This window comes from Strigops habroptila, chromosome Z, assembly GCF_004027225.2.
Source record: "Strigops habroptila isolate Jane chromosome Z, bStrHab1.2.pri, whole genome shotgun sequence".
In the NCBI taxonomy this organism is placed as follows: Eukaryota; Metazoa; Chordata; class Aves; order Psittaciformes; family Psittacidae; genus Strigops; species Strigops habroptila.
This window is the reverse complement of record NC_044302.2, coordinates 19,464,917-19,490,560: the sequence shown is the minus strand read 5'-3', so window position 1 is coordinate 19,490,560 and position 25,644 is coordinate 19,464,917. Positions and strand designations below refer to the sequence as shown.

The following is a 25,644-nucleotide window of genomic DNA, read 5'->3' as shown; positions in this document are numbered from 1 at the left end:
AACATTTATACTTCTGGAACTGAAGCATAAAACCAAAACTTTATCTGAAGGCCCTGATGAGGCATGGGGGAAGTGTGATAGGATTGCAACCAAGTTCTCTTGTGCAGCCTTTGTGTCATTAGAGAGCACTAGTCCTGAGTCTCTAGGCATAGCAAGCCAAAGGATAAAGGTCTTGATGGAAGCAGAATGTTAGTACATTATGGTCTTGTATTGAAAGCTGCACTGGTATATTGCATTCTTATGGCTTAGTATGTGGTTTTGTTTTGTATGAAACTGTTAGGGGAGTTACATCTCCTTCATGCATTAAGTAATTTTTTTTTTCTTTAGCTTTTAGGTCTTTAGAGTTTAGATCTCTCCCCCTCCATCCCCCCCTTTATGTTTTTGCATAATACTGACTAGTGCTCAACAAAAGCTGGGAGTTCCCTCTCTGTTGCATAGCAGAATAAATGAACCATAAGATCAATTTCCATGTCAGATGTTACATTTTCACCTTTTCTTGTATTATGTTGGCATGTGCCCTCCAATGAACATTAAAAAAAAAATGTCTCCAAAAAGGGAATAAGGCAGAGAAAAGTCTAGGAAAGACTATGTCTTTGTATTTAATAAAAATCATAGGACTTTATGTCTGTTGTTGCAGGGTGCTCTGCTCCACAGTTTTCATGGGTATATACTGACAAAACATGTAGTTTCTGTGTTTTCTTTTGTGCTTGTCATAGGCCATAAGCACTTCACGAGCAGTCTCTTACTGTATCCATGTGCAATGCCTACACTGCCAGGCTGTGGGGTTTATTTGATGTTTATAGGTGATGTGAATGCAACAGCAGGGTAGAGGTGTAAGTAGCATTTCCGTTCCACCTCAGATCATCAAAGCGCTTCTTCCTAAGCAGCGTTAGTGTCAGGGTTGCTTTATGGTGAGTTGAACTCCTCTAATATCTGTTGCAGATATGCTAACATACAGATGTAGTTGTAGCATTTTCCTTGCTCCACAGTGGCAGTCATCAGGTATCAACAGGAGTTCTGTGGTAAGGATGTGACATAGACTTTTCAGTTGCTGTTCAGCGCATTCTCTTTCTCTGAAGTCTCCCTTGTTGGCAGAGCTTGTCCCCATTTAGAATGCGGTCATTCGTCACAGTGCCAGTCAGCCAGGCTGTATAGTCTGCCTGAAAAAATAAAGGTATTTTCTCAGAGGAGATCATCTGTTCAGATCGATGCAATGCCTTCTATCCACTGCCAGCTTCCTGCTGCTTTCTTGGATGCTGCTGCCGTATCCCTTTGCTTATGGGCAGAATATTCCACTTGTGTCTCTACCTCTAGCTGGGAGCTAGATACACTGCCCCATTGTTTACCTCCCCTTAAACCTGGGACTCTTTTGAGACAGTCTGTATTTGCATTCCCTGGGTTGGCTGGGCAACAGCTAGTCAAATAATTACATTTAAAATAAAATTTAATAAAAAAGCATCTCTAAAACTAAAGGCAAGGTGTAGTCATGCTTGTCACCAAGAAAACGAGTCAGCAGTGTACATACTGTGGAATGTTTATCTGAGGGCCATTTAATCTTTCTTAATGTTCTTACCTTTTTTAAATTGCAGTTTACTTTTTTTTTTCCCTTTTTAGATGCTATTGTGTCTTTATAGTATGTCTGCAGATTGAGTAGCTCCTCCTTCCATTTGCTTTTTTTCCATTTCCCCTTGCCCCTCATGCTTTAAGTACAGTCTTCTGACCCAGAACCGTGACAGGGAGCTATTCATAGCTAGTTTCTGTTTAGTAAGTGCCAGCTCTGTCCATGTTTAAAATGCGAACAGAAATATCAATTATTTTTTTAAAAGAAGAAACCAAAGGTCCCAAACAGATAATAATTACTTGTGCTTATAAATAGTAATTAACCAGAAGAAAGTCTGTACTTTTTCTCCAGCCTCAAACCAAGCACAGGACTGAGTGAGACCTTCTAGGTTGCTCTGTATAGTCTCTTCCTGTAGTAGGGCTCACATATATAATCTCTCTTTAAAAATACATCAAACTGTTTTAAAAGCAGTGGGTTTTCAGAGAGGAGTTTTTGTGTGTTTGTTTCACATTCCATTGTGGTCAGTTGGAAGCTGGTTTTGAACTTGTCTGGTCTTGTAGTCAGAAACCTTCTAATTGTCAGTCCCTGGGAAGGCAGGCCTGGACAAGGACCTTTTACGCTGGGTGTGGAGCCACTGCCCAGCACTTAACCTGACTCAGTGATCCTTTCTGTCAGGGTATAATAAATGCCACATTTACAGCTTCTAATTTGCGCTAACATTGGAACACATAGTTGCAGAATGGTGAGGCTGAGGTTTTTGCAGTGAGATGGAAGGACACTCAAGGTCAGCTGTGGGCAAGAGGGGTCTCACCAGCGTAAGCACCATTAGTTCAAAAATGCCACAGAGTTCCAGGAACACCAGTCTATTACTGAAGTAGCTACAGTGTGAAGTCCTCTCTGTGTGCTTGTTGTAGGATAAAAGACATGTTTTGTTTCAAGTCTGAGTTTGCTGTGGTTATAAATAGCTTTCTCAGCAAATGTGGAAAAGAGAAATTACATGTAAACAAGGAGTAGCAGAAAATAGTGTTTAAATACCTGTTTCGTAACAGTCTTATTTTGGGGCCGAAATAATGGACCAGGCTGAGTACTGAGAAATAGTTTGTCTTGTTTGATACACCTCTCATTAGAAGTATATTTAGCATAGTGCTTGGCACCATCCTAGGCCCAGGATATTTTTTCAGTTGATGTCTTGCAGACATTGCAGCTGCCTTTTTTTCCTTGATATCCTGAAGGTCCTTACTAAGCAGTATAAAACGTTCAGTGTTGGCTTTGCTAAAGCTGGTGACAGTGTGTCAGTTGACTTCAGGTGAAGTTTTTAATTGTAGAAGAAGATCCAGCTGCATTTTGCTGGGTGTTCAAAACTCTGGATTGGCATTTGGAAGGTATTTAGGAACCTGTTGCAGCCAAACACAAAGGAGGTAATAATTTTACCTACTTAGGTATGAAAAGGTAGTGAGGATGTTACCCAAACTGTAGCTGGGCCAGGGTGTTCAAGCTGATGGTCTGCTGCTCATTTTTAAGTTTATGAACCTCTTTAATGGGAACAAAGATACGTAATTATATTTAATGTGGAAAGATGTCATCTTTCACTTTTCATGCTTATCTCTTTCCATTCATTTCTGTGGATCCATGCACAGTATACTGCCATTGGGTGATTTCAGGTTCTGAACTCTCCATTTGCTTTTCTCAAATACCGAAGTGTTCAGAGCCTGCCTGTGCAGGTGCTGTTGCATGCGATGCTGCAGCAGCATTGGAAATCCCTTCAGTTGTTCTCACTGCATCATCCAGAATCTTAAGTTACAGAAACACCATTGTGGAATAGAGCAGTTCTTACCATAGGTGCATCCTATGGTGACTTGTGCGAGTTGTTCTGCTAGGCATTTGTGAAGTTACAGCTCTCAGGTTAAATGCGTAGGGTGTGTGTGCCCGCTTTACAGACATGCTGCAGTCCTTTCTGCAGGCAGCTCTGTTTCCCTGCAATGTCTTTGCCATCATCCTCCATTTTGTATTGTTAAGGCAGAAGGATTTATATCAGTTACTAGCTAATACAGTGTTTAATGTGTATGTCTGTGAGGCAGATTCCATTTTAGCAGGGTGAAAAGCGGTCAGAGATATCAATATTCAGTACACTAATGACAGTACAGCGTTCAGGATCACATTAAGGTCTCTGTTGAGCTCATCAGACTGACGCATCTTGTTGCTGGGATTTAAGAGTCAAAACATTTGCAAATAGGAATGGGACTTTTAAGGCTTCTGGTTGCTTTGGACACATGCTGCCATGAGTTGAGGAGCTTTAGCAGAGCTTTGTAAAAGGACAGATGTAATATAACAGAACTACTGTGACGCATTAGGATTTTGTTGCAGTGTTTATACAGATAAAAGATATTCTGGTATACATGGCTTACCAACTGGGGACCATGGCACACAGGGCAGTTTGGAGTTGTTTTGTGGATTTGGTCTTGGAGACATCAAAGGTTTACTTACAAAAGAGAAAGAAGGGGCTTGGCAGTGGTAGAAACTGTGCAAGCACATGTTGGTGGATGTTTCCAGGGGAACAGAGTAAGCAGAGACTGTTTTCTAGGAATTATGCAATTTACAGACAGGAAAACCAGCTGTAAGCTAGTGTATTAATAGAAACATGGGGAAAATGTCCCTGTATTTTATGTGATTATGTTCAATTATGCTTTAAAGCACCCAGAAAGGCTGTAGCATTTTTCTAGTACAGTTGATCTCCTTTTTTGAGCAGTTTACTGTTTAGATGGTTCTGGTGCCTGGGAACAATTTCCTTGATGTTGTAGTGCTGGGTGCTATATAAAAGACAGGGCAGCGGCATTGTCTTCTGCACTGAAGCATCTGTGGGTCAGACAGGAGGAGGGTGAGAGGACATACCAAATGGTGAAGGTGGGTGAACTGGGCTTACAGGTTAGAGAAGCTGTCTGTTGGCGTGAGAGGCAATGGTACCAGCGTAGGTGCTGCAGTCTCTGTAGGACTGAGCACAGCCTCTGCAGCAAGTGTGATTTGCAGTAGTACAGAATGTTTGTCAGGCCTGTGAAGTGAGTCTGGGGGCTGTGGAAAGGGAGTAAAGGGAATGAATGTATGCGTTGATGGAGATTCCAGGATCTTTTTGGGTATACAGACCCAGTGTGTAAATATCCTCAGATTAATTTTTTTTTTTCATTTTCCATTTTCTTGTAGTCTTACCTGCAATTAATGTGTATCTCTTCCTTTCCACATCTAATGGTTGGAAGGAGAAGTTGTTAAATCTGCCATTACATAAAAGATGAGAAAGAGGATTGTTGTTTTCCTGCCAGTCTTCCTAGCAAGCCCCACTCGCTGATCTCACAAATGGTTGCTTGAAGCCTTCCCTAAACATCAGGGAAATGTGCAGGAAAATGGGCTTGCAGATTTAGGAGTGGTAGATGGGAAATCTGGAGTAGTCAAAAACAGTAGTAACAAGAGAGTAAGAGCATGTCTTCTGAAAGGCCATGAAAATACATATGAGCAACTTTGATGTACCAATTCTCCTTGCTGCAGCAAATAGAAATATTAAACAATCGAAGAGGGCTGACAGAGGAGTGGTTCCAGCAGCATTCTGAGCAGGAATTTCAGTGGGATAGGGAGGTTTGTGTTTTAATGGGTGCTTTGCCAAGAGAATCTGTATAATAGCCAGAGGCAGATGGCATTGCAGTTACAGTGCTGACCACAAGGCAGCTGCGGGCACAGGTTCACAATAAACTACACTACAACTGCTGGGGCAAAGGGAGCAGGAAGGAATAATGATTCTTTTGTACTTGTTCTTTTTAGTTAAATGTCTGAAAAGTGCCAACTGTCCAAGAAATGACTGTGTTTCCCTATGAAGTACCTAAAGCACTTCATAGAGGGAAACCCACTCATGAGCTCTCATGTAATAATGCAAAATGCAATAAGGAAAACCAGTCAGGTATTGCAGGAGAGGCACATGCTAGGAATCTACCACTGGAAAATTAAGCCTGTTGAAGGATAATGCTATGGAAGCATCAGAATGCAGACAAAAATTGTCTGTACAGCAATGGAGAAAGCTGCAGAGATCCAGCTCTAACATCCTGTCTCAAAAGCGGTTCCTTCCCGAGCTAATGGCAAGAAACTTGTGTGCTGTGCTCTGTCACTTGCACTGCACTGATTTCCTCCTTTCTGCTTGTGGAGAAAATAAATTTTTCAAGGTGGGATTTCCTACCAGCTTTTATAAAGGACTCTGAGGACTGTTCAGAAAGACTGAACCAGTAGAATGGGTTTCTTTGCCTTGATGTTGTTTTCTTATATCATTGGATTTCTTAAGGATAAATGTACAGAGACTGTGTTTGTTTTTTAATCTTTATACTGTCCAACCAAAGATAAACATGCTCTCATTAGTTCAGGGACTAGATAACTGTTGAGATGTCAAGGTGTACAACTGCATAAGAAGGAATTGTTCTTGTGAAGTGGTCTTATATTAAACACCAACAGAATGCAGTGCAGAATAGATGTCCTTGGCAGAGAAATGGGGGTTCAGGTTTGCAGCCTACAGCGGGCAGTGTGAATGCCTGTGTGAAGCACTGAGCAGGGTGTGTCTTGTGGGGGGGAATGTTTGAGCTGTGGAGGGTGAGTTAAAAGCATTAATTTCTTTCAGCCTTTATTTTCTGCAGATTCACGACAACAGGCATAGCACAGGGAGACTGTACTCTTAGAGTCAGATTTCTGTTAGTGACGTCAGACTCCACATCACAAAACCGGAAAAAGTGGACTGCACGGAATCATTCGAGCCTTGAAATTTTATTATCTTGTTTGCATCAACCAGTTATTCCTTTCAGCACCAATAAAAGACAAAATCCCCTTCCTATTGTTCAAAATACCTTGCTTTTATCAGGTCTGAGATTGTGGTTTTCTTGCAGGTAAAGAAACCAATGAAAATATTTAATTTTTTCTTTTTTTAATACATTTGTAACAAAATGTCAGAAGGTGTGTGCTTACCATATAAAAACATCAGGTTCCAGAAGGATACAATACCGAAAAATCATTGAAATAAAAAAGGTTATTCATAGTATAGGATTTCTAAACCTCAGCAATAATACAAGTCTTTAAAAGCATCAAGATTATATTTAAAACAGGATGGCATGGATAAATGGGACCTTCAGTAACAATTTGACCCTCATTGCAATGGATGATATAATTGGGAGTTTGTCAGAGTGCTAGAGCTGTATTTCTGTTTTCCTCCTGTAGTGTCAGGAGGTAAAAATGCTTCATTTCTGAGCTGATGATATGTGCTGACATAGATGTGCTGCTGTGTGATCCCAGGGTAGATCGAAGACCAAACTGGGGACAGCCAATTGGCTTAATTGGGAACACCAAAGAAAGGCCATTAAAAAAAAAAAAAAATAAAAAAATAAAAAAGGAAAAATCTTATCGGAATTGTAAGTTCCTTAAATCTTACTGTCTTACCCAGCAAGTAGGACTGAGGGTTTAGCCAGACTGGCTGAGAGTGCTTCCTGGACAAAACTCTGTCATACTGCTAGCACAAGACGGTTAAACTCATTACACCAGGCAGCTTTCTCCAGGGTTTCCCTACAACAGGCTGCAGGTTGGAGCCAGTCTGTGGCACAGTTCAATTGCTTTAGACACCTGCTATTAAGCATTCAGTTTGTGGTGGAATAAAACTAGCAGGCCACTACTTGAATTGGTTATAGAGATGTAGTACACTAGGCACTACTCCTGGTCCTTAGTGGCTGTAAAGCAGGTGGATCACGTGTCCTCAGACAAATAGTGCACAGATTAACTGGATCTGGATGTGCCCAAGAGGCTACGTTCTGTAGGCTGTTTTTGAAGTGACTGATAGGTACTGACTTTGTAAGGACTTGACATCCTTAAAACTTCTGAGAGTTCTTAGTTTTTGGCTGTCCTTGTTTGTGTATTCTGTTCACTTGTTCTAGCAGTGCTGTTATAAAATGCAAATGGAAAATGAGAAACAGGAGATATTACCTAGCTTCTATACAAACAGGTGACACTTCATTTACAGTATCCCTGTTGAGTGGCAGCTATTAAACCAAGAATTGTGTTATCACCCACTTCTTCTTGAAGATACCTGAAACTCCTGTACAAAGTAGGGCCAGCACAGTCTTATAAGCCTAACTCAATCTTCTAATAAATAACATCCTACTGATAAATTGCATCATGCTATACTTAAGCAAGGTGAGATTGACATCTGAAAAAGCTATCCAGAGTTTGATTTCCTGGGCATGTTCTCCTTGACAGTTCGCCTCCACCCCCTTTTTTTAATGCAAATATTCTATTACATAGTATCTGTCTAAGGCTTGTAATGATTGATACCTGCTGGTACAGGCATTGTCTGAATTATTGTCTGCCAGTCAATCTATGGAACTGGTAGTAGTGGTGTAGACAAACTCGCTTTTCTCCAGGAGGCTTCTCCCCTGGAAAGGAAAGCATGTTCGTTACAGTTTAGCAGTACATACGCTCTCTGACTCCTGCAAGCGTACCAAGGCATCGGAAGGCACAGGATTGATGCACAAAAGCAAGGAGCATCTGTACAGTGGTGCCACAATGCTGTACCTCCCAGCATCGTGCTCTTGCAAGGTTGATCCTTAAGACAGTAAACTAGTAAGAACTACTTAGACTGATTAAATGTATTTGTATTGTGTTGAGAGAACATTTTATCACTATCCATTTCATGATCACTGAGAAATTAAGAACATCAAAATCTAAAACACTTTAAATTTGAAAAATATTTCCCAACGTGTCTCAAAAAGTTGACAGAAAAGTGCCTGCCTTTTAGTCAGCACAAAGCCGCAGAACTGATTTTAAAGTAATTTAGACCATGTTAGTTTTACTGTAAATAATGTAACATTGTTTGGCAGTAGTTTTAGGATTATATCCCACACAGTGTCAAATTCAGTTCCTGCAACTGACACTTAGAGAAGTGGATATCAAATTGCAATTTACATTGATAGGAAAGCTATTAAAAATACTGTACCTTATATTTAATCTTACTACTGAGAAATAGCTGCTGGACAGCACACAAATTACTACTGGTACTGTTTGGTTTTTTAAAAAAGGTTAATAAAATACAAGCAAGGTAGAAAGTAGGGTTAAAAGCATTGTTTCAGGTACAAGTTTTTCTGAATTGGGTGGGGAGATAAGAAACCAGAAAAACACGTTGCAAATATGTGCACCCTCTGTATAAAGAGAAACATACAAAGTGGGAAACTGGTGGTGCACTGGGACAGTACACTCGAGTCTCTGATGCTGTAAACTTGAATTCCTAATTTTATCAAAAAGGGGAATTAGGTCTGGTTCCATTTTGGAGTCCCTGTGGTTACACTTGCAGACTACCCCATGGTTTGGCACAGTACACTGTTTAGAGGCAGTCTCTGCTGAAGGGCTGCTGGGACTGGAAAATGAGGCATAAAACATGTTGAGACCAGGTGCTGTGGGAGTGTGTGAACAGTGGCCTGCTATCTACTTGGGATTAGGCAGTACTGTCAGTCCAGTACTCTCATGACTGTTAAAGCTTTGTTTCTCTACTTGCAAAATCAGGCTGACCTAAGTGAAAGTTTCACTGTTTACTGCAGCTAATTAAGCCAGTACCAGAGGCTGCACAGGCTGGGATGTCTCTGATTTAGCTCAAGCTGATTCCTAGCAGATGCAAACTAAACCAAAACAAGAGCATCTTCAGGAGTTTGTGGCCAGCATAACTAAAACAGTTTACTTACTGGAGTAAGTCTAACTATTAGATTAACTCTTTTTAACACAGGGTATTTAAAATGTAAGAGGAAATAGTGCTAAAACTGAACATGAAGTGGGCAGAAGAAACTAAGTGTCAGTGAAAATGCAAGGGGTCTCCTTGTTCTCCAAGCAACATGAACCCTTCTGAATTTAAATCCCTAAGGAAACACCAAGTCTTGTCATGGACCTGATCCTCAGCTTTTCATTATTTTTGTTAAGGTTACAGAGGCTGGGTAGGTCAGGTCATAGGGATAAGATGTCAGAGGGGAGCCCCACATTCACAGATCTGCAGGGAAAGAACATACAAATTAGCTGGCAAGTCCCCTGTTAAAGCCTGTGAGTACATAACACATGGAGAACTGTGTCTCACGGACAGAAACAAACCCTCTGCTCCTAGGCTACAGTTACTTAAGGCTGAGAGTCACAGTTCTATTCTCTACTCTCTAGTTAGTTATGCTACATTTTCCTTTTAAGTGTACTGATTGATTCCTTCAGAAAATTGTGAAGTTATCCTGCCTTATCATACACTCTTCTACATTTTTCCCCAAAACTGTTAATTTTATCTCTATATCTAGCATGCATTTTACAAGCTATTTCCCACTTACTCTAACTAAGGCAGAAGGTTGGCTCTGGTGTTACCAACGGTACTACAGGAATCTATTCACGCTACTGTAACATACATATCATCCCATACCATAATTCAGAACTGTCCCACGTATGGAAAGAAAGAAAAAACATTACAAGGGAACTGTATGTCTTCTTAAGGGAATAACTTGCGCTTAGAAAGCTGAAGGCCCAATTCTGGAGTCATTATTCAGACACAACACTTCATAATTTCAGTGGGAACACAGCTGGAGTAAGGGTAGAACTGTGTTTTTAAAGTCTTAATTGCAAATCTTTTAAGTATCCTTAACTAGGACAGGAAGATACTGGTCTGCAAACTGAATACAGGTTCTGCTTATTTGCTTTAAGATCTGTCTGTAAGGACAGAAGGGTTTGCCGGTCCCAGAATGCTTTGCTTTGGCTGGTAATCTGATTTTTGAACTCGCTTCCATTCTGATATTCCCCATGGTATCTTACTGACTATTTTATTTCAGAGTGGCATGCAGTGCGGGCGCATGCTACTGATGCAAGCACGCTACTACAACTTTTAACAGGCTAAAAAAAGAAAAAAAGCTTTAGCTGATTAGTTATACAAAGAAATGATGCAAAAAACCATTGAGCAGCACTAACTCACAGACTAAGTACAAACTAAATTGTGCTATATATTAGTATAAAAACATGTTTTAGTAAGAATGGCACTGTTTCAGAAGGAATTAGGACTTCCATCTTGGTTCCATTCGGTCCACAGTGAAAGCATTGTAGTACAGGCCTGCCCTGTTGCCTGAGCAACTTGTGATAGTGGCTTTTGACCACAACCCTTTCCATTTCTTCCCTTTTTATATCTGCCTTTGTTGGTAATGTTCTGCGATTAGCCCGAGTTGGGTCTGGTCATTTTTCCTAACGTGGCATCAGAACAGTTCATTCTTATTCTCTGATATTTTCTTAATATCGTTAATGCTTCCCTCTTCTGATCTCTTGAAGCTGGTCAGTTTTAAGGGTCATCTTCTCCTGTAGAAACCATGAGACGCATTGCTACTGGTAGATGGTCTGTCAAGCCTGCTAACTGGGTAATAAAGCTGAACTCTTCCACTTCCTGCAGAGGAAAAACAAAAGCAAGACAAGAATTGGAAAACTGATCTGGTATAGCACACACCAGACTCAGGGTTTATGCCTCTCTTTAGTTTACTTTGAACTACCTTTCTGCATTAGTAGATGTGCGGGACCAGCCTAGCTTGGCTGGGCTCATGGTAAACTATCTGCCTTGCAGGGCATGTCAGTTGATGAGGTGAACCGTTTATATGATATCAGTTAAACTACTCTGGATGGAATCTGTTGCACCTTTTCTTTCCATTACAGCTGTGCTGTTGCAGACACTGATCTACAGTGCTGCAGTTGGTGATCCATGTACATACAGAGGGGCTGGCTGTACCACACTAGCCATGGCATGCAGCTAAAAAGGAAGCCTGTCTTCTAGACTGAGGTGTTGAACTTCCTGGGGACTTAAGGCAATGAGGAACCCTGCTCCTCATGTCTCCAAATTCCAGACTTTGTTCTGGCAGCATTTCATAGGACCAAATTGATGTTCTGTAGGAAATACTGTGTGCTTCCCAGCTTCTGCAGCTCGATGGAGCCACTCTAGCGCTCACCTGACGCAATGCAGCTTACCCCTTCCACCAGCCAGGTACTTCCTTAACCAGTACTTTGGGAATTGCTTGCAGAAAGCACATGTATTTTAGTTATGCTGCCAGCATGAGCCTTATCAATGACTTAATCTGAGTCGGAACTATTCAAATATTGGCTTTGTTGCTGTTAATGCAAAATGTAAGATGGGTTTACCATACAGATGCACCGTGGGCATTTTGTGCATCTGAAACTGGAAGCCTGAAAATAATTTAGCTGCTAAGCTGCCATGTCCACAGAGCGCACACAGAGCACAGGCCGATCAAGGTACTGGACACGAAGCTATGCTGAACTGCTCTTATTGCCTGCTCTTCTGCAGCAGCTACAGCAGGGTATGGTAGATAAATGTGAACTAGGGTCTCTTTTTAATCATGGAATTCTGTATAAGCTAAGGTCCTACACCAGGAAGCAGAGAGTGCAGTGCAAGATCCCACTCTGATTAGCCCATATCAACATCTGCCCATGCATCACAGGCTTATAACTTATGAGGGTTTTTCATAGGCACAATAAAATTATATCCAGATACTTGAGAAGATGAAAAAACATTCAGACTGTTGGCAACACCAAAACACTTAGTCTGGCAAGAGTTTTAAGGACTGGAAGCAAGGTGTTTTATTTGTTGTTGAGGAGCAGCGTATCTACCAGTGCTGCTACTCATCTTGAATTTGTTTACATAATAGGTTTACAAACTCCATACTTGCTTGTGGAAGTAGAAAATAGCAAAGCAGCAGGTTCCCCTTGGAGTATGAATTTGAACCCAAGCAGAACAGGCTGCAGTACATCCAGACAAGTTTGTTGTGTGAGTTACGGCTCTTTATGTCAGCTCTGAAACTCACCACTTTCCATTCCAGGTAGAGACCTTCTTCTGTATAGAGCATGTAGTCAATCCTCCTCCCATTTCCTTTCAGCGATGCCTTCCTCCCCTTTTGACTGGAACTGTGGTTCTTGCTGGTGGGGTAGACCAAGTATCCTTTCCTTCCTTCTTCACTTTCCAGCACCCTGTTTCATTACAAAGCAAAACAAGTGCTTTAAATGTTTGTTCATTCTGTCCTTTCATGCATTGTGTTAGATTCTCTCCAAATCCCCAGTAAGGGTAATGCCTGTCCAAAAGGACTGTTAAACTTGTAGAGCACATCCTCTTCCAAGTGTGTTTTCCAGTATGAGGCTGTGCTAAACAAACACTGACAGTGCTCTTAAAGCCTCAGAGCGTGTTTGGCATCACTGGTGCTGCACTGCTGGACCTACCCTTGTAACCAGGAACACAGACACCTGCAAAGAGGACCCTGTCTGCCTGCTGTCTCTAGTATATTGCAGCCCATAGCCACTCTGTTAAGTCTAGCAGAGGAGGAAATTGTTTCATGGGTTACTTCAGAATAAACCTGAGTACTTCAATACAAACCTCTCCATTCTGATCAGAGTAGCTCTTTCTGAGGTTCAGACAACCGTGTTACAGACAGGGTATGAATGAGGAATGGCTTCTGGAGCACACACCTGGGCAGGTGGTAGCTGGTTTTGAGCAAGCCTCAGCATCAGATTACCCACGTGCTTACCTCAGGAGTAATGGCAGCCTAATTTATTTGATTCCTGTATGTGACACTCTCCGAACTCTTCTGCAGAGACAGACTTACTCAGTGGGTGTTTTAGTCCTGCCCCCATCTTGCAAGGAGATTGGTCCAGCCAAAACCACATACAGAAGCACCCAAAATTAAGAATCAGTTTCAAGGTACCAGTCCTGTGTAGGCAAATGAGCTGCAACTTTCCTATTAAAATTCTTATTTCGGCTACTAAATCTCAGCAGTGTGTTTTATACAGAAGACTATTGAGGCCATGAGCGACTCGATCTAAGTTTTGAAGTTAGCCCTGCTGTGAACATACTACCAGAATGGTCCATGTCACTCTATTTTACAGTAATTCTATGTTGCTGTGCTGTTCTGTACTGTTTTGCCATTGTCTTGGATTTAAAAGGAAACTTGGTTTACCTTCTTGTGTTCTGTTTAAAAGATCTGCCAACAACAGAAACAACTGTGCCTGCAAAATCAGGAGCTCCACATTGTAACTGCCTGTGTAGGGTATCATGCAGACAATTAACATCACATACAGTTGCAGCTGGTTTGAGCAATAACTGTGCATGCGGAGAGAGACAGGTTAGGCTGTGGTTTTACTGTCTGGCTCAAAACACAAATAAACTACTTTCAAAACCACCTCCTTGAAAATCATTTTGCTTTACTTACCTGCCAAAACCTGAGCTCAAGGTTCTATGGTTTCCCTTGTAAGAGTTGATTACGCCATTAAGCTACATCATCAGCTGTCTCAGGAGAAACACTGAGCCAGGAACTTGGGTCCTAGCAGGTACAAAGCCTTTAATTTCACTTTGGGAAAAAATAAGTTATTTTTGATCACCTGGTTTTTAAGACTTGACTTCGGATGGGTTTTATGGGGTTGGGTTTAGTAGTTCTTTAATGCATGCATCTGAGAGTACAGAATGAAGAAAAACAAGACAAACACCAGAATCTCGTGATGTGTTTTAATGGTTGAGATTTAAATGGTTTCTTTGTCAAATTTTGTCTCTTTGGAAGGATCTGAATGGTGGCAGAGGGGGCACAGCACTTCCTGCAGTTGATTAGGTCTCACTAGTGTTATAATCTGTATATTTGGGTTAGTTGAGACATACAAGTAGTATTTCATGTGCCCTCAAAAGATAACAGTTACAAAATTCTGGTCACATAGTTATTTAGCAAGAACCTTTCTTAACCCACTTTGGACTTGGTGAGGTATTACAGGTTCTTGGAGTTTATTGTAACCAGTTTATGAAAGCAAGCTTCCCTTTATGTATTACTGCATTTTAGCCTGTCATCTAATAACTCACATTAAATTAGTTTGCTGTCTGCACCCTATTTGCAAGCTGATCCTACAAAAAGCTGCTGCAGATGATTCACTTCCTGGAATTCTTTTTCTAGGTTCAAGAAAGCAAGCTCTTTGATGGGACTGGCCTCTTTCAAAAATTGTATTTATATTTGGCAAAGCTAATTAAGTAACAAAGTAGAAGAAACTGCTGACTAGCACTGCATTGCTACTGCCAAAAATATTATTTGCGTTAATTTAAAAGATTAATTTGTTTTAGCTGCAGTTATGTCCTTTCAAAAATCTGTGAACACTGGGTATTCACTCAACCTGCATAACTGTTCACGGAAGGGCAATGTTAATTTTAAATACATGAGGAAAACAAACTGTAAACATGCATGCATCTGCTTCTGCCTAAAACTTCACATGCAGTGGTTTGCTGTTTGTCTCTGCAGGAAGCAGACACCAGTACTGGACATCTGGCTGTGCCCTGCTGACAGTTACATGCTAACAACTTAAGTGAACTTAACTAATTACAAGTGAGTTGCACAACTAAACCTGAATTTTGTCAGAGTAATTGGCTTACTTCATTGACACAAAGAAGGGGAGGATAGAAAGTAATTGGAACTTCATTTTTTTCTTGACAGACTTTCAGCCTCCAGAGTTTAAGTATGAACATTCTGTCAGCCAGCACTCTGGCCACTAGCTGGTTGGTAGTGCTGACTGTAGCTGCAGTGAACACAGGAAGAGCATGAAGAACAGTGTATGTAAGGGAGCTATAAAGCAAAACTTACTCCCTCATCATAAAGGTTGAGGGACCATCCCTCATTCAGGCGTGAAGCATCTGAGTTAAGGAGGACTTCTGTTACTGGTGCTGCAGCCTGTCACCCAGAACTTTGAGCCCTGTCCAGCAGTGGAGCCTGGAAAAACTAGCATTTAAATCTTGTTTCTCAGCTGTGCTCTCCTGTGCCAGACTCCAGTCAGGGTTTGGAGATGAAAATGGCCTTACTCCCGTGCTCTGCTCAAAAGCGACAGTCATCTGTGTGAGATGAGATTATTTGTGTGCCTTTCGTGAAGCCTTGCTGAACAGAAGCTTGTGTAGCTTCCAGTGCTGGGGCAGGGCGCAGACTGTGTCAGCTAGCTTATTAATTGTAATTATTACAGCCACATACAGTTATTGTTCCACAATTGTGACTGGCTCATTTTTTGTACCAAGTATGTTCTTCTAGTCCAATGTTGTACGTATGCTGTACTTAACATGAAAGAGATACTTAGGAAATAGTAGTTCTGCTGCTTTTATGACCTAATTAGTTTAGTAATGTGAAGTACTTAATTTTATTTATGAACTGGAGTGCTGATGAAGAACTAATTCTCTGGATAGCTTACACTGCCAATTTAAATGTCTGTTTGAACAGTCTGTAAAGCTTGACCAAGGTTTATTTTGAAAAATTTGAGAACAGATCAGTTTCAGGCTGTACCCTGTTTTGCTGTGTAGATGAATGATGCTTGTTAAGATACAGAGTGCTCCACAGCTTCTGTGCTATTTAGCATTTAAGCATCTTTAAAGCTCAAATTCCATTAATGGCTTTAAAATTTACTGAATTTATTGGCAATTTTAATGTTTACCAGTCTCTTGCAGAGGTGAGAGGACAGGCTCTTGTTGAAGTACATCTACGTAAGGTACACATGCAGATCCCTGCTCTCTGCACATCTGCATAAAAAGCTAGTGGAAACTGGGATCTAAGAGAATTACAACATTGTGCAGAAAACAAAGCCACACTGAGTAGGCAAAAGGTGTAATGTATATTCTGTTGCCAGCACTCAGGAATATTTTCCAGTTACATCATACTTAAGTGCTGTACCTACACATAGCTAGTGGAAGTAATACTCTTAAATCTTTGTTGGTCATTTGATGGCTTTTATCTATCAGTCATATATTTGTCAGTGGAACTTAATTGCTGAATACAAGGAACTCTTCAGGGAATAAAACAAAATGCCCTAAAAGTAATTGGTGACAGATTGTTTCAAAAGGCTGCCTGATAACACAGGGGCCTTGGGCTTGTTTTTTTTGTTTTGTTTCAGTTTTTGTTGCGTGTGGGTTTTTTTTTGTTTTTGTTTTGTTTTTTTAAATGCTCCAAGCCTGCTCCTGGAACCATAAAATAGAATGTTACACCCACATGCAGATTTGCATTTGCAGTTGATTGTGGGGCCAAATTACTTTACTTTTGATTTCCAGAAATCCCTTTCACATGTACCAAATTCATGTCTTCAACACGTGAATAGAAATGCCTGGAAAATTTGCAGGCTCTTTAATGCATAAAGCATGACTTACTGTAACAAATGCTTATTTATTTGAATATCAACTAAGCCCAGAGCTTATGTCTAGAATTCAGTTTCTTTGTTCAAAACTGATACAAAGATAACTTCAAAGGGTAGCTTCACCTAAATACGTTCAACTAATGTCCATCTGTACCATGCCCTGTTCTGTACTTGGTGAGTAAAAATGCCAACAGAAGCTGTGCCTACATAAGGTTCCGTTTCCATTATGTGTGTTAACTGAAGCGTCTGCACAGATGCGTAATTCGAATAACTTTACCTCTTTAGAATATTTTGGTAATGAACAGCTACAACATCTTTTATAGTTAGTTAGTCAAATAACATAGTCCATTAAACTAGCCTTCAAGGTAGAAAAGGTGCAGAAAGGATCATTACATTAATGAAATCAGGTGCTGCTCTGAAATGTACAAAGCTTATAATTTCTCTCCAGTAGCATATTATTTGACAAACAGCACAAGTATTCAAGAAATCTAACTTAGACTTCTACTAATTAAGGGCTTTTTGCATTTCTCATAAGTCTGCTAGCTCAAACCAAAAATAACCTGTTTCTCAGTATCAAATATTCCTTAAAAGTAGTAATGCTGCACTAGTATCCCTGATTGATGTTAAGCTGTGGCTGATGTGCTCTTTAATTCAGCATTTCCTTTTTGTTGCTGTCCTTTATAGGGCTGTGACCACAGAACTGGCTGCCTGCAAAAGCACCTCCAGACAAGCTGTTTCTGTACCCTTTCTGGTAATTCTCAGAGTTTCCTGTCCTGAAGGGCTATCCAAGTAGGACCAACTCTAGAGAAATAGAACACCACTGGCTGCAGTTGCTCTCATCTTCTCACCCACTGAAGCCAATTCTTTTAAGACTTAGAGAAGCAGCCCCTTTTCCTTCCCTTTTTATCCTCTTCCCCAAGTATCCCTGAGTAAAAGACTGATTGGTTTGTTGGGTTTGGGTGGTGTTTTTTTGGTTTGGTTTTTTTACAGTCCATAAAACACCCCTCAACTTGTGAAATGTTAAATAGCAAGCAATAAACTGGCTTTTGAAGGAATTGTCCAAAGCATGTGGGAGAATGAGGAATTGCATACTTCTGTAGGTTATCTGGAGTGCACACTTCTTCATCATACAGTCCTTCAGGATCCAACAAGGTACCTGTGGAGAGAAAGGGAGATGTAACTGTCCCAGCACTCCTCCTGTGACCTGACTTGGAAAGCTTCTAGGGGCAGATTTGTGAAGACAGAATCTGTCGGGGGAGAGGGCACTAGGCTGAGAGCATGTTGTGCTCACTGCTCCTCTGTCCAGACTTCCTTACTGCCTGACATCTTCCAAAACATTGCCTCTGCCCTTCCAGCATTGGGACAGTCTCTCAGCCCCAATGTCTGATTTTTTGTTTTTTCTGCTACGACAGAGTAAAGCCATGTTATTAAACAATTCCACATTCTTACCTTTAGTATCTTCGCAGTTATAATTCCTCCTCTAGAGAAAGACTAATTGCTGAACTAAAGTTTCACTGAGTTTAGCTGAGTTTTATCAAATAGCTTACAGTTCCATGAAACCTTTTAAAAGATGAATCCTACCAGTTCATAGTGTTGTTGAACTGCTTTGTTCCATCCTCGCTTACAGTATTTATAGAACACCAAATGGAACATTCTGATCAAAAGCTGCAGGCTTCCACTGCATGCAGAAAGTACAGAAACAATAATTTGGCTCCTCCCCAAGTAATCCAGACATTATTTTTTAAGTAGAATAGGTGCGAGAAGGCATTCAAGGAGTTCAATGCTGAAGTTCCAGAATGTGGACTGAAGTTTGAGATCTCTGGTTCTTAATTATAGTTCAGCAAGACACCGTTAAGGTTTATATCCATGTTGCAGAAAAACCTCTTGTAAATATTTGGTCTCCACCAAATTCTTACTCCCAGTTAGCTGAACTGTCTGCTGCTTACCGATGTTGTGTGAGTGAGACAAAGAAATGTTCATACACTCATGGTTAGAGAAGGTCTTACCAATTGCCCATGGTTTATCCTCCCCAGGACCAATTCGGCATGGGTCTTTGTAGTGTGTAAACAGAGAATGCTGTTGCTCCAGCTTGTCCTCTGCAGGGAAAGCACAAGCCCAAGAAAAGGCATATCAGCTATGTGTGGTGAACTTTGGACAGCCGCGTGTCCTGCCACAACACAGAAGGCAAGTCCTCCTTCTTCCTCAATGCATATATATACTGTTGATTTGAACCACTTCAGTAGCAGCTGTACTGCACAGCACTATCTTGTCTTGATCAGAAATCCAAGCAAATGTTTGCTAGAAACAGTGCTTTCCTACAGAGTCTTTCATAGAAAGACATTCTCAGTAGTGTCTAGCAGTAAACTGAAGTGAGTTTTCCAGCATATTTCTTCTTCCTGCCGTTGACACTGCATGGCTTACACTGGGACAAAACTTCAGCGGAGAATTGGACTGACTCCACAGTGGCAATGTGAATGGCTGTTGTGGGTGTATATACACATCTGAGTAAGTTCAAAGATAAAAGCTTGTGCTTTACTTGCTTCAGAAAAGTTCACTGAATGTTTTCCAAGCTATAACAGATAAGAGGGCAGATGATAATTCGCTAGGGATATTATCTGCAGCATTGAAGTCGTTCTGAACATAATCAGCATGACCTATCAACTTCAAATGAATTTCTTCCTAACTGCTGCTGTGCTCCTTGCATTTAGCACATCAAGCTCCTAGGATTATTTAGTAAGATATCCTACAAAAATGTGTATAGCAGAATTTCAGACATTGAACAAATAAGCAAGTTCTAGTTCTGTGTGTGCTTTTTGACATAGCAGTCATTGTACCTGGAAAACAAGCACGAACAGAACTTGAACACACCAGCTGCTACAATTCCATTTGTGTTAAATGGCAAACAAACTGGCACAGATCCTGCTAACTTTCTTTCTTGCAGCACTTACACCTTTTACAAGGTTAAAACTTCATAGCAACACTTGAAGGCTCTCTCTTGGGACCAGCAGAATATTCACCTGCGTTTGGAGCTGCTGCTGTAAAATACCTGTCACTGTCTGTTGCCAAGACAACAGCATATGTAAGTACACATGAAAATGGACTCCTCTGAAGTGGGAGACAAAACTTTGAACCGTGAGCTGTGTGTCTTAGCCAGAATGCAGATCACACACTGCAGGAATCACATTAGATCTTGTGTGAAATGCTGTTCCTGCCAAGGGAAGAAGCTCTTGACCTCTCCCAGTTATGAAGGAAGCAGAGCACAAACATGGAGTGCAGTAGTACTGCATCCATAAGCTGTAGGCATGTTTGCCATTTTCTTACTAGTAGTCATTAATAGAGCTGTCTTTCAGCTACTGCATCCACACCAGCTGATCTATCTCATTACCTCTTTCTAGCTCCCATCCCACCTCTCCTGACTAGCTCTTGATCTTGAGAACATCCTCATAATCTCAGGGAGGTTGAAAAATTAACTTGGCAGGGCATCCTAGAGATGTGGCAGTGGATGGGAGGACTGACCTCTCAAGATTTGCCAGGGATGCAATGCAGAGAATTGCTTGTTCTGTCTCAACAGCCAATTGGTTTGTTTAATGTTTATGGAAAAGTAGATGATGAAACCTTTGTTCAGTTCATTTTTCCAGGTTTTCGCTTGTTATATGTCTACAAAATCTCTCCAAAACCAAAATAGATTAAAATTTTGCCATGACTGATTTGCAGCTGTGACACCGACAGCAACAAGTCACAGCTGATGAGACAAACTTAACCCATCTGACTGGAAGGCTTTTTATCTTACCCTAAAAGGTTTAAAAACATTAACAGACTTCTACATATGTCAGTCAAAAGCAACCTGACCTTTCAAATAACATTCCCACTAAGTGCATGAGTGTTGTCATAATGTTCTGTAAAGCTGGAAGGGAAAACTGAGTTGCAGAAAATTTGTCATAAGCATAAGGTCACTCATAGGCCTGGAGATCTTTGAAAACTGTTCTGTCAATACAGCTAAGAATAGAAGCTTGATATTCACTGGAACATTAATTACTTGCCATGTGAGTCTGTGGAGTGGGAAAGAATACAGAAAATCATACACAGAACCACAGAAAGCTGATAATTGCTTAAAAAAATTAATATGTTCAGTTCCCTGTAATGCTAACAAATGTCCCTAAAGCAATGGCAATGTAAAAATGGAGGAGAAAACTTAAAACCACTGTGTTAGTCTTGCTTAGAGCGTAAGGAAAGAAAGCAATCTAGAAATAAAAAACAAAGTAGTCAGCTTAATTTCAGTTTCCAGGCTGAGTGACTTTTAAAGGGGAGGGGGTTAAATAAGCAGCAGAGATAGCAAAAATAAAATGGATTTTTATAACCTACTTTTCAGTCCTCTTTAGTAGTAGTTGCAATGTTTACAACTATTATCTGCAAAAGCAGATAGTTGCAGGTCACAACAGCATTAAGTATACCCTGTGCTTCTTGTGCAAAATGTGGGTTAGAGTGCCAGAACTTCTCAGGTGGAGAACACCGTCTGCATGTTCTGCCTCTTGGCTTCACTCCTGTCTTTCTCTTCATGCTGCACAGTCCCATTCACTTTCCATTTGCCACCTGGCTGGGCAGACTCCCCCTTGCTATTCAGCAGGGTTTTTTTTTCCCTTGATGGATACCTTTGCTTCCAGGCCGCTCCATCCACCCAACAGTACTGCAGGTGAAACAGCCACATCACAGATTTGACAGCAGATCTGGCTGTTCATAACCCCCCGCTTCTATCTCCCTTCACCAGCACTGCTCCAGTTGCCACCTCAGCCTGTCTGTATAGCAGCTTGACTAGCTGAAGGCCTCTTACTGAGCACATTTCTTCCCTCCTTCCCTAAAAAACTCGCTATCGCAGCTACCATTCTATTTTTCCCTAATACATGTTAGTTTAACTACAGTATTCTGTAGCCATTACCACTTCCTGTTCACCTCCACAGTGCATAACAGGTTCTTCTAGCAGTCAGAACACTTGCGAGCACTTTCTCGGACCATTCTGAGTTTACTTTGGATCATACAATTGTGACCCATGTATTTTTTGGTACATATGAGCTAGAAATGAACACCAGAAGGGCTGTGTTTCAGGTTGATGATCTCTTCTACCCTATTAAATGTTTCTCCAACTTTGCTAAAATCTTCTCTTACAAGTGTCCAACAGGTCTAAGCCATTGTGTAAGGCCAGCAAGGAGCTCTGGTGGCTGCCTGAGCTGTACTGAGCAGGAAGGCAGAGGGCATACACAAACACAATGCTCTGCAATCTATGTTAGCAATTTAACTATTAGCAAAGTGTAATATTTATGTTTAGAAAAGGCTACCATCTCTGTGAACTCACCACCCATTAATTATAGTGGTGTGGCGTTCTTATTCTAGTACCCTCAGCATCCAAATATAGAAGAAAAATATTATTAAAAAAAACCCAGAAGTACACAGCATCAGTTAATTTTTTTCCAAGACTCATTCAGCAATGTTTAGTTTTCTGCAGCATTAATCTCCTGTTTGTGTATTTGCACTATCTAATTACTTTTAACTGCATGAATTTGCTTTTTTCTCCACAAAAATCCCATAACATCCATGTCTTTCATTAGTAACTAAAATTCTGTACAATAGATGTCCCTAGTTCAAGTAAAGCTAAACCACTGGATCTGTCCTCATTATTGCTACGAGAAGTCACAAATTACTGCCCTTTGTGCCTTAAAAAGCATCGTGCTTACTAACTCAGCAGAGCTGGTATGTGTGAGCTACCCTCCTACGTTTATCTCAAGGCTAGTACCTATGTTAAGAGGTATCTGTAACAATTAAGTCTTCCCTTGCAAATGCCAGTCACAAGTTCAGATACTGCTATAGCTTACAGGAATCAAGAACTCTCCTGTTTCTTTCTGGAATAGGTAGACACCAGGAAAACAAAACCTGGTCTTACCAGAGGAGCAGTTATCAAAGTTGAGATCTCCACAAATGACATCAAAAGCCACCAGCTCCTCTGGATTGGCTGTACTGGAGGAGGAGGTAGATTTTCGGAATTCAGACAGCCAATCTTGAAGCATATCCAGTTGCTCACATCGAACAGTAGTATCTCCTGTAGCAAACAAATAAACATTCAAATAATCAAAACAAGAGACAAGACCTCCTTTTAGCACGTTTCTCAGCCCTGTGTTAGTTGCTAAGCTATTTGCTAGACATCTTGAGAAAAAGGGTGCAAGATAAAAAAATGGTGTGGCTAATAGTATACTCAGCACACTGTGCGTAGCCCATTATGGAGTTCATTAGGAACCACACTTTTTGATGATTTAAATACCTCCTCCTGGAGTCAATCTAGCAGGCATGTCAATTCTTCAGGCATGTGTGAAGAAGTGAGAAGACAAGGCATCTCCATCTACACTGCAGACAACCAGCCAAAACGATTATCCTTCTAGCCAGAGGAGGAGGAGGATCTGATGCACAGCAGTTACAATCAGAAGTTCAGAGTTACAGTCCTACTTCAGACCAAACTGAACAGCATGTTCTGTGGTAAACCACTTGATCTTTCTTTGCTTTCTGATTTTTAAAATGAAAAATTTAACTTCAAGTATTATTAGAAAATATACATCTATGGTGAATTCAACTTACTCACATTGTAGTAGTCCATATGAGGAAGAGATCTATTCGCAGGGGGGGTTGGAACTAGGTGATCTTACAGTCCTTTCCAGCCCAAACCATTCTGTGATTCTGTGGTTCATGTTCAAGTAAGAATGCTTTAACTGGAAGTATTTTTTCCTATTTTTAAAGGTATATGTAGATACAGGTTTAGGGAGGCAGTACTTAAGCAGTGAAGAACCAGATCCTTTCACCAGTTGCTGGGAAGTCACACGAGGCTCCATGTGCTGAGGATGTGCCTCTGTTTTATCAGAGTGATAGGAAAGGGTTCAGATTGACTGGTTGTTAAATACTTTTTGTTTGCAAAACTATCTTTAATTGTACCAACTAACGACAGTTAATTTCAAGCACATTAGGTGACGTGAAGTCACTGGCTCTTTTAAAATGATTACAGCAAAAGCTTGGTGTGGCAAAGCAGCAGGACGCATTCTAGAAATAATTCTTTACCATATTGTCTTTCCTTTTGTTTTCACTGTACCTATAGTTAACAGTTGTAATTTCCCTTGTTTCCAACTTGAAATGCTATGTCAAGTCAGAACAGCATTACTTTTCTTCAGAATAAAAGATGTGTTTTCAAACACCACAATCGGAAGGAAAAGCAGCAAATCCAAAATGACCTGACTACAATTTTATTTTAACCTAAGTTACTACTTCTTGCTAGCTATTGAAAAGCTGTAAAACTCAATTAGAAACATCAGTTATGTACATCCAAAGCTGCTTTCAGTGGCGGCTCTGGAGACAGTGACTATTTAAGTCCACATCCTCACAGCTTGTTAATCGCTCATCTCAACTGCAGCTTTCACCAGCACTTTATAAAGAGAGTGTTCAAACATGAACTCAGCAGCACACTGTAACTGCGTTAGCACCCGGACAAACTTTAAGGATTAGAACTTCACTTTCCTACCACTATTAACCTATGAAGGGTTGGATTGTCAAGAACACTGGGAGAAGGGGAGTTGGGAGTGGTGGTAAAACAACAGTAAATACAAACTGAATCAGTAATGTTCAACCAAGCATGACTTGATACAATCCTAAATAGTTAAAAGGAATATGGAAAAAAGACATGAACAGGAAAAGAGAGTGCTTTAAATAGGTCCTGACACTGACTCATCTTTTGAGACTGGTAATTCCAGCAGCAAATTATCTTTTTTTTTTTTTCCCCCCTTCCACTTGTGTTATTCCCAACAAATCTTTATAAGTTGGGCTATAATATAAAAGCAGGTACAAGTGCTTCCTGGATATGTTCGTTAACTTAGAGTTTCTGGTTACCTGTACCTCACATTCACACATTCCCTACCACACAGCTTGTCACAAATCCAGACCAATGTGTTCTTGGGAAACACCCTTGCTACCAAGCACAAGAAAGCCCTACAGTGAAGATGTGGTTAGACAAAAGGACAAGAAATAGGTCACGTGAAATAAACACAGCCTGGAGCAGGTGACATGAACCACGAAAGTTGTGCGTGACTAGCATACATGCCGCTATGTAAAGATACAGACAGAATTACAGATTCATGCATGAGCTGAGGCGGGGCCACCTACAGCACGACTGTGCCAGTTGGGCGTTGAGGATCTCTGTGGCTGGAGACTCCATAACCTCTGGTCACCTTTTCTAGTGCTTTGTCAACCTTACAATAAAAAACGTTATCCTTTCTTTAAATGACATTTCTGGCATTTCAGTTTGTGCTCACTGCCTCTCGTCCTGTCTCTGGGCCCCACTGAGGAAAGTCTGCCTCCATCTTCCATTCACCCTCCCATGACATATTTACACACTTTGCTAAGATCCTTCCTGAGCCTTCTCCTCCTGAGTCTGAACAGTCCCAGCTTGCTCATTCCTGGTGAAGCTTACTCAGCTTTGTGAACTGTCCTCCTTTGCATCATCTGAATCGTTCTATCCTATCTCATCTCTTTAGGCCAGTACTTCCTTCTGGCTCACCTTTGTTTTCTCATCACACAACTTTTGAGGATGGTGCTTGGTGACAAGTAACATCTTCCTCCCCACAAAGTCCCCATTATATTTATTGCTTAACTATCTAAACCAAGCTTTTACATCTCTGAACTGTCCACGTTTCTTTGCATTTTCTGTGTTACCCATCTAACATGGCTTCACTAGGATGAGTGATAAAATAATACAGGCATTGCCACATGGGCATAAACCTCAGGCAGCAACCTGTCACAGATCAGCACAGTGAAGAATGTAGCAGATTCACTCAACTGAAACACACAAAGGTAGAGTTCTCCAA

The 25,644-nt window shown here is 40.8% G+C and overlaps 1 protein-coding gene across 5 annotated transcripts in view; it reads right to left on the bottom strand.

Annotated features, from left to right (window-relative positions):
* Window positions 1-6,330: 6,330 nt before the first annotated feature.
* The window catches only part of SMPD3 (sphingomyelin phosphodiesterase 3), a 116,291-nt gene continuing 96,977 nt past the window's right edge, over window positions 6,331-25,644 (bottom strand). For all 5 annotated transcript variants that reach the window (XM_030512542.1, XM_030512538.1, XM_030512539.1 and 2 more), the window contains 5 exons: window positions 22,689-22,844; window positions 18,763-18,852; window positions 17,849-17,912; window positions 12,433-12,595; window positions 6,331-11,009 (listed from right to left, as the gene is read on the bottom strand). In XM_030512542.1, coding sequence (XP_030368402.1) covers window positions 10,908-11,009; window positions 12,433-12,595; window positions 17,849-17,912; window positions 18,763-18,852; window positions 22,689-22,844 — 575 coding nt within the window. In that variant the 3' untranslated portion in view covers window positions 6,331-10,907. The remainder of the gene's footprint in view (window positions 11,010-12,432; window positions 12,596-17,848; window positions 17,913-18,762; window positions 18,853-22,688; window positions 22,845-25,644) is intronic.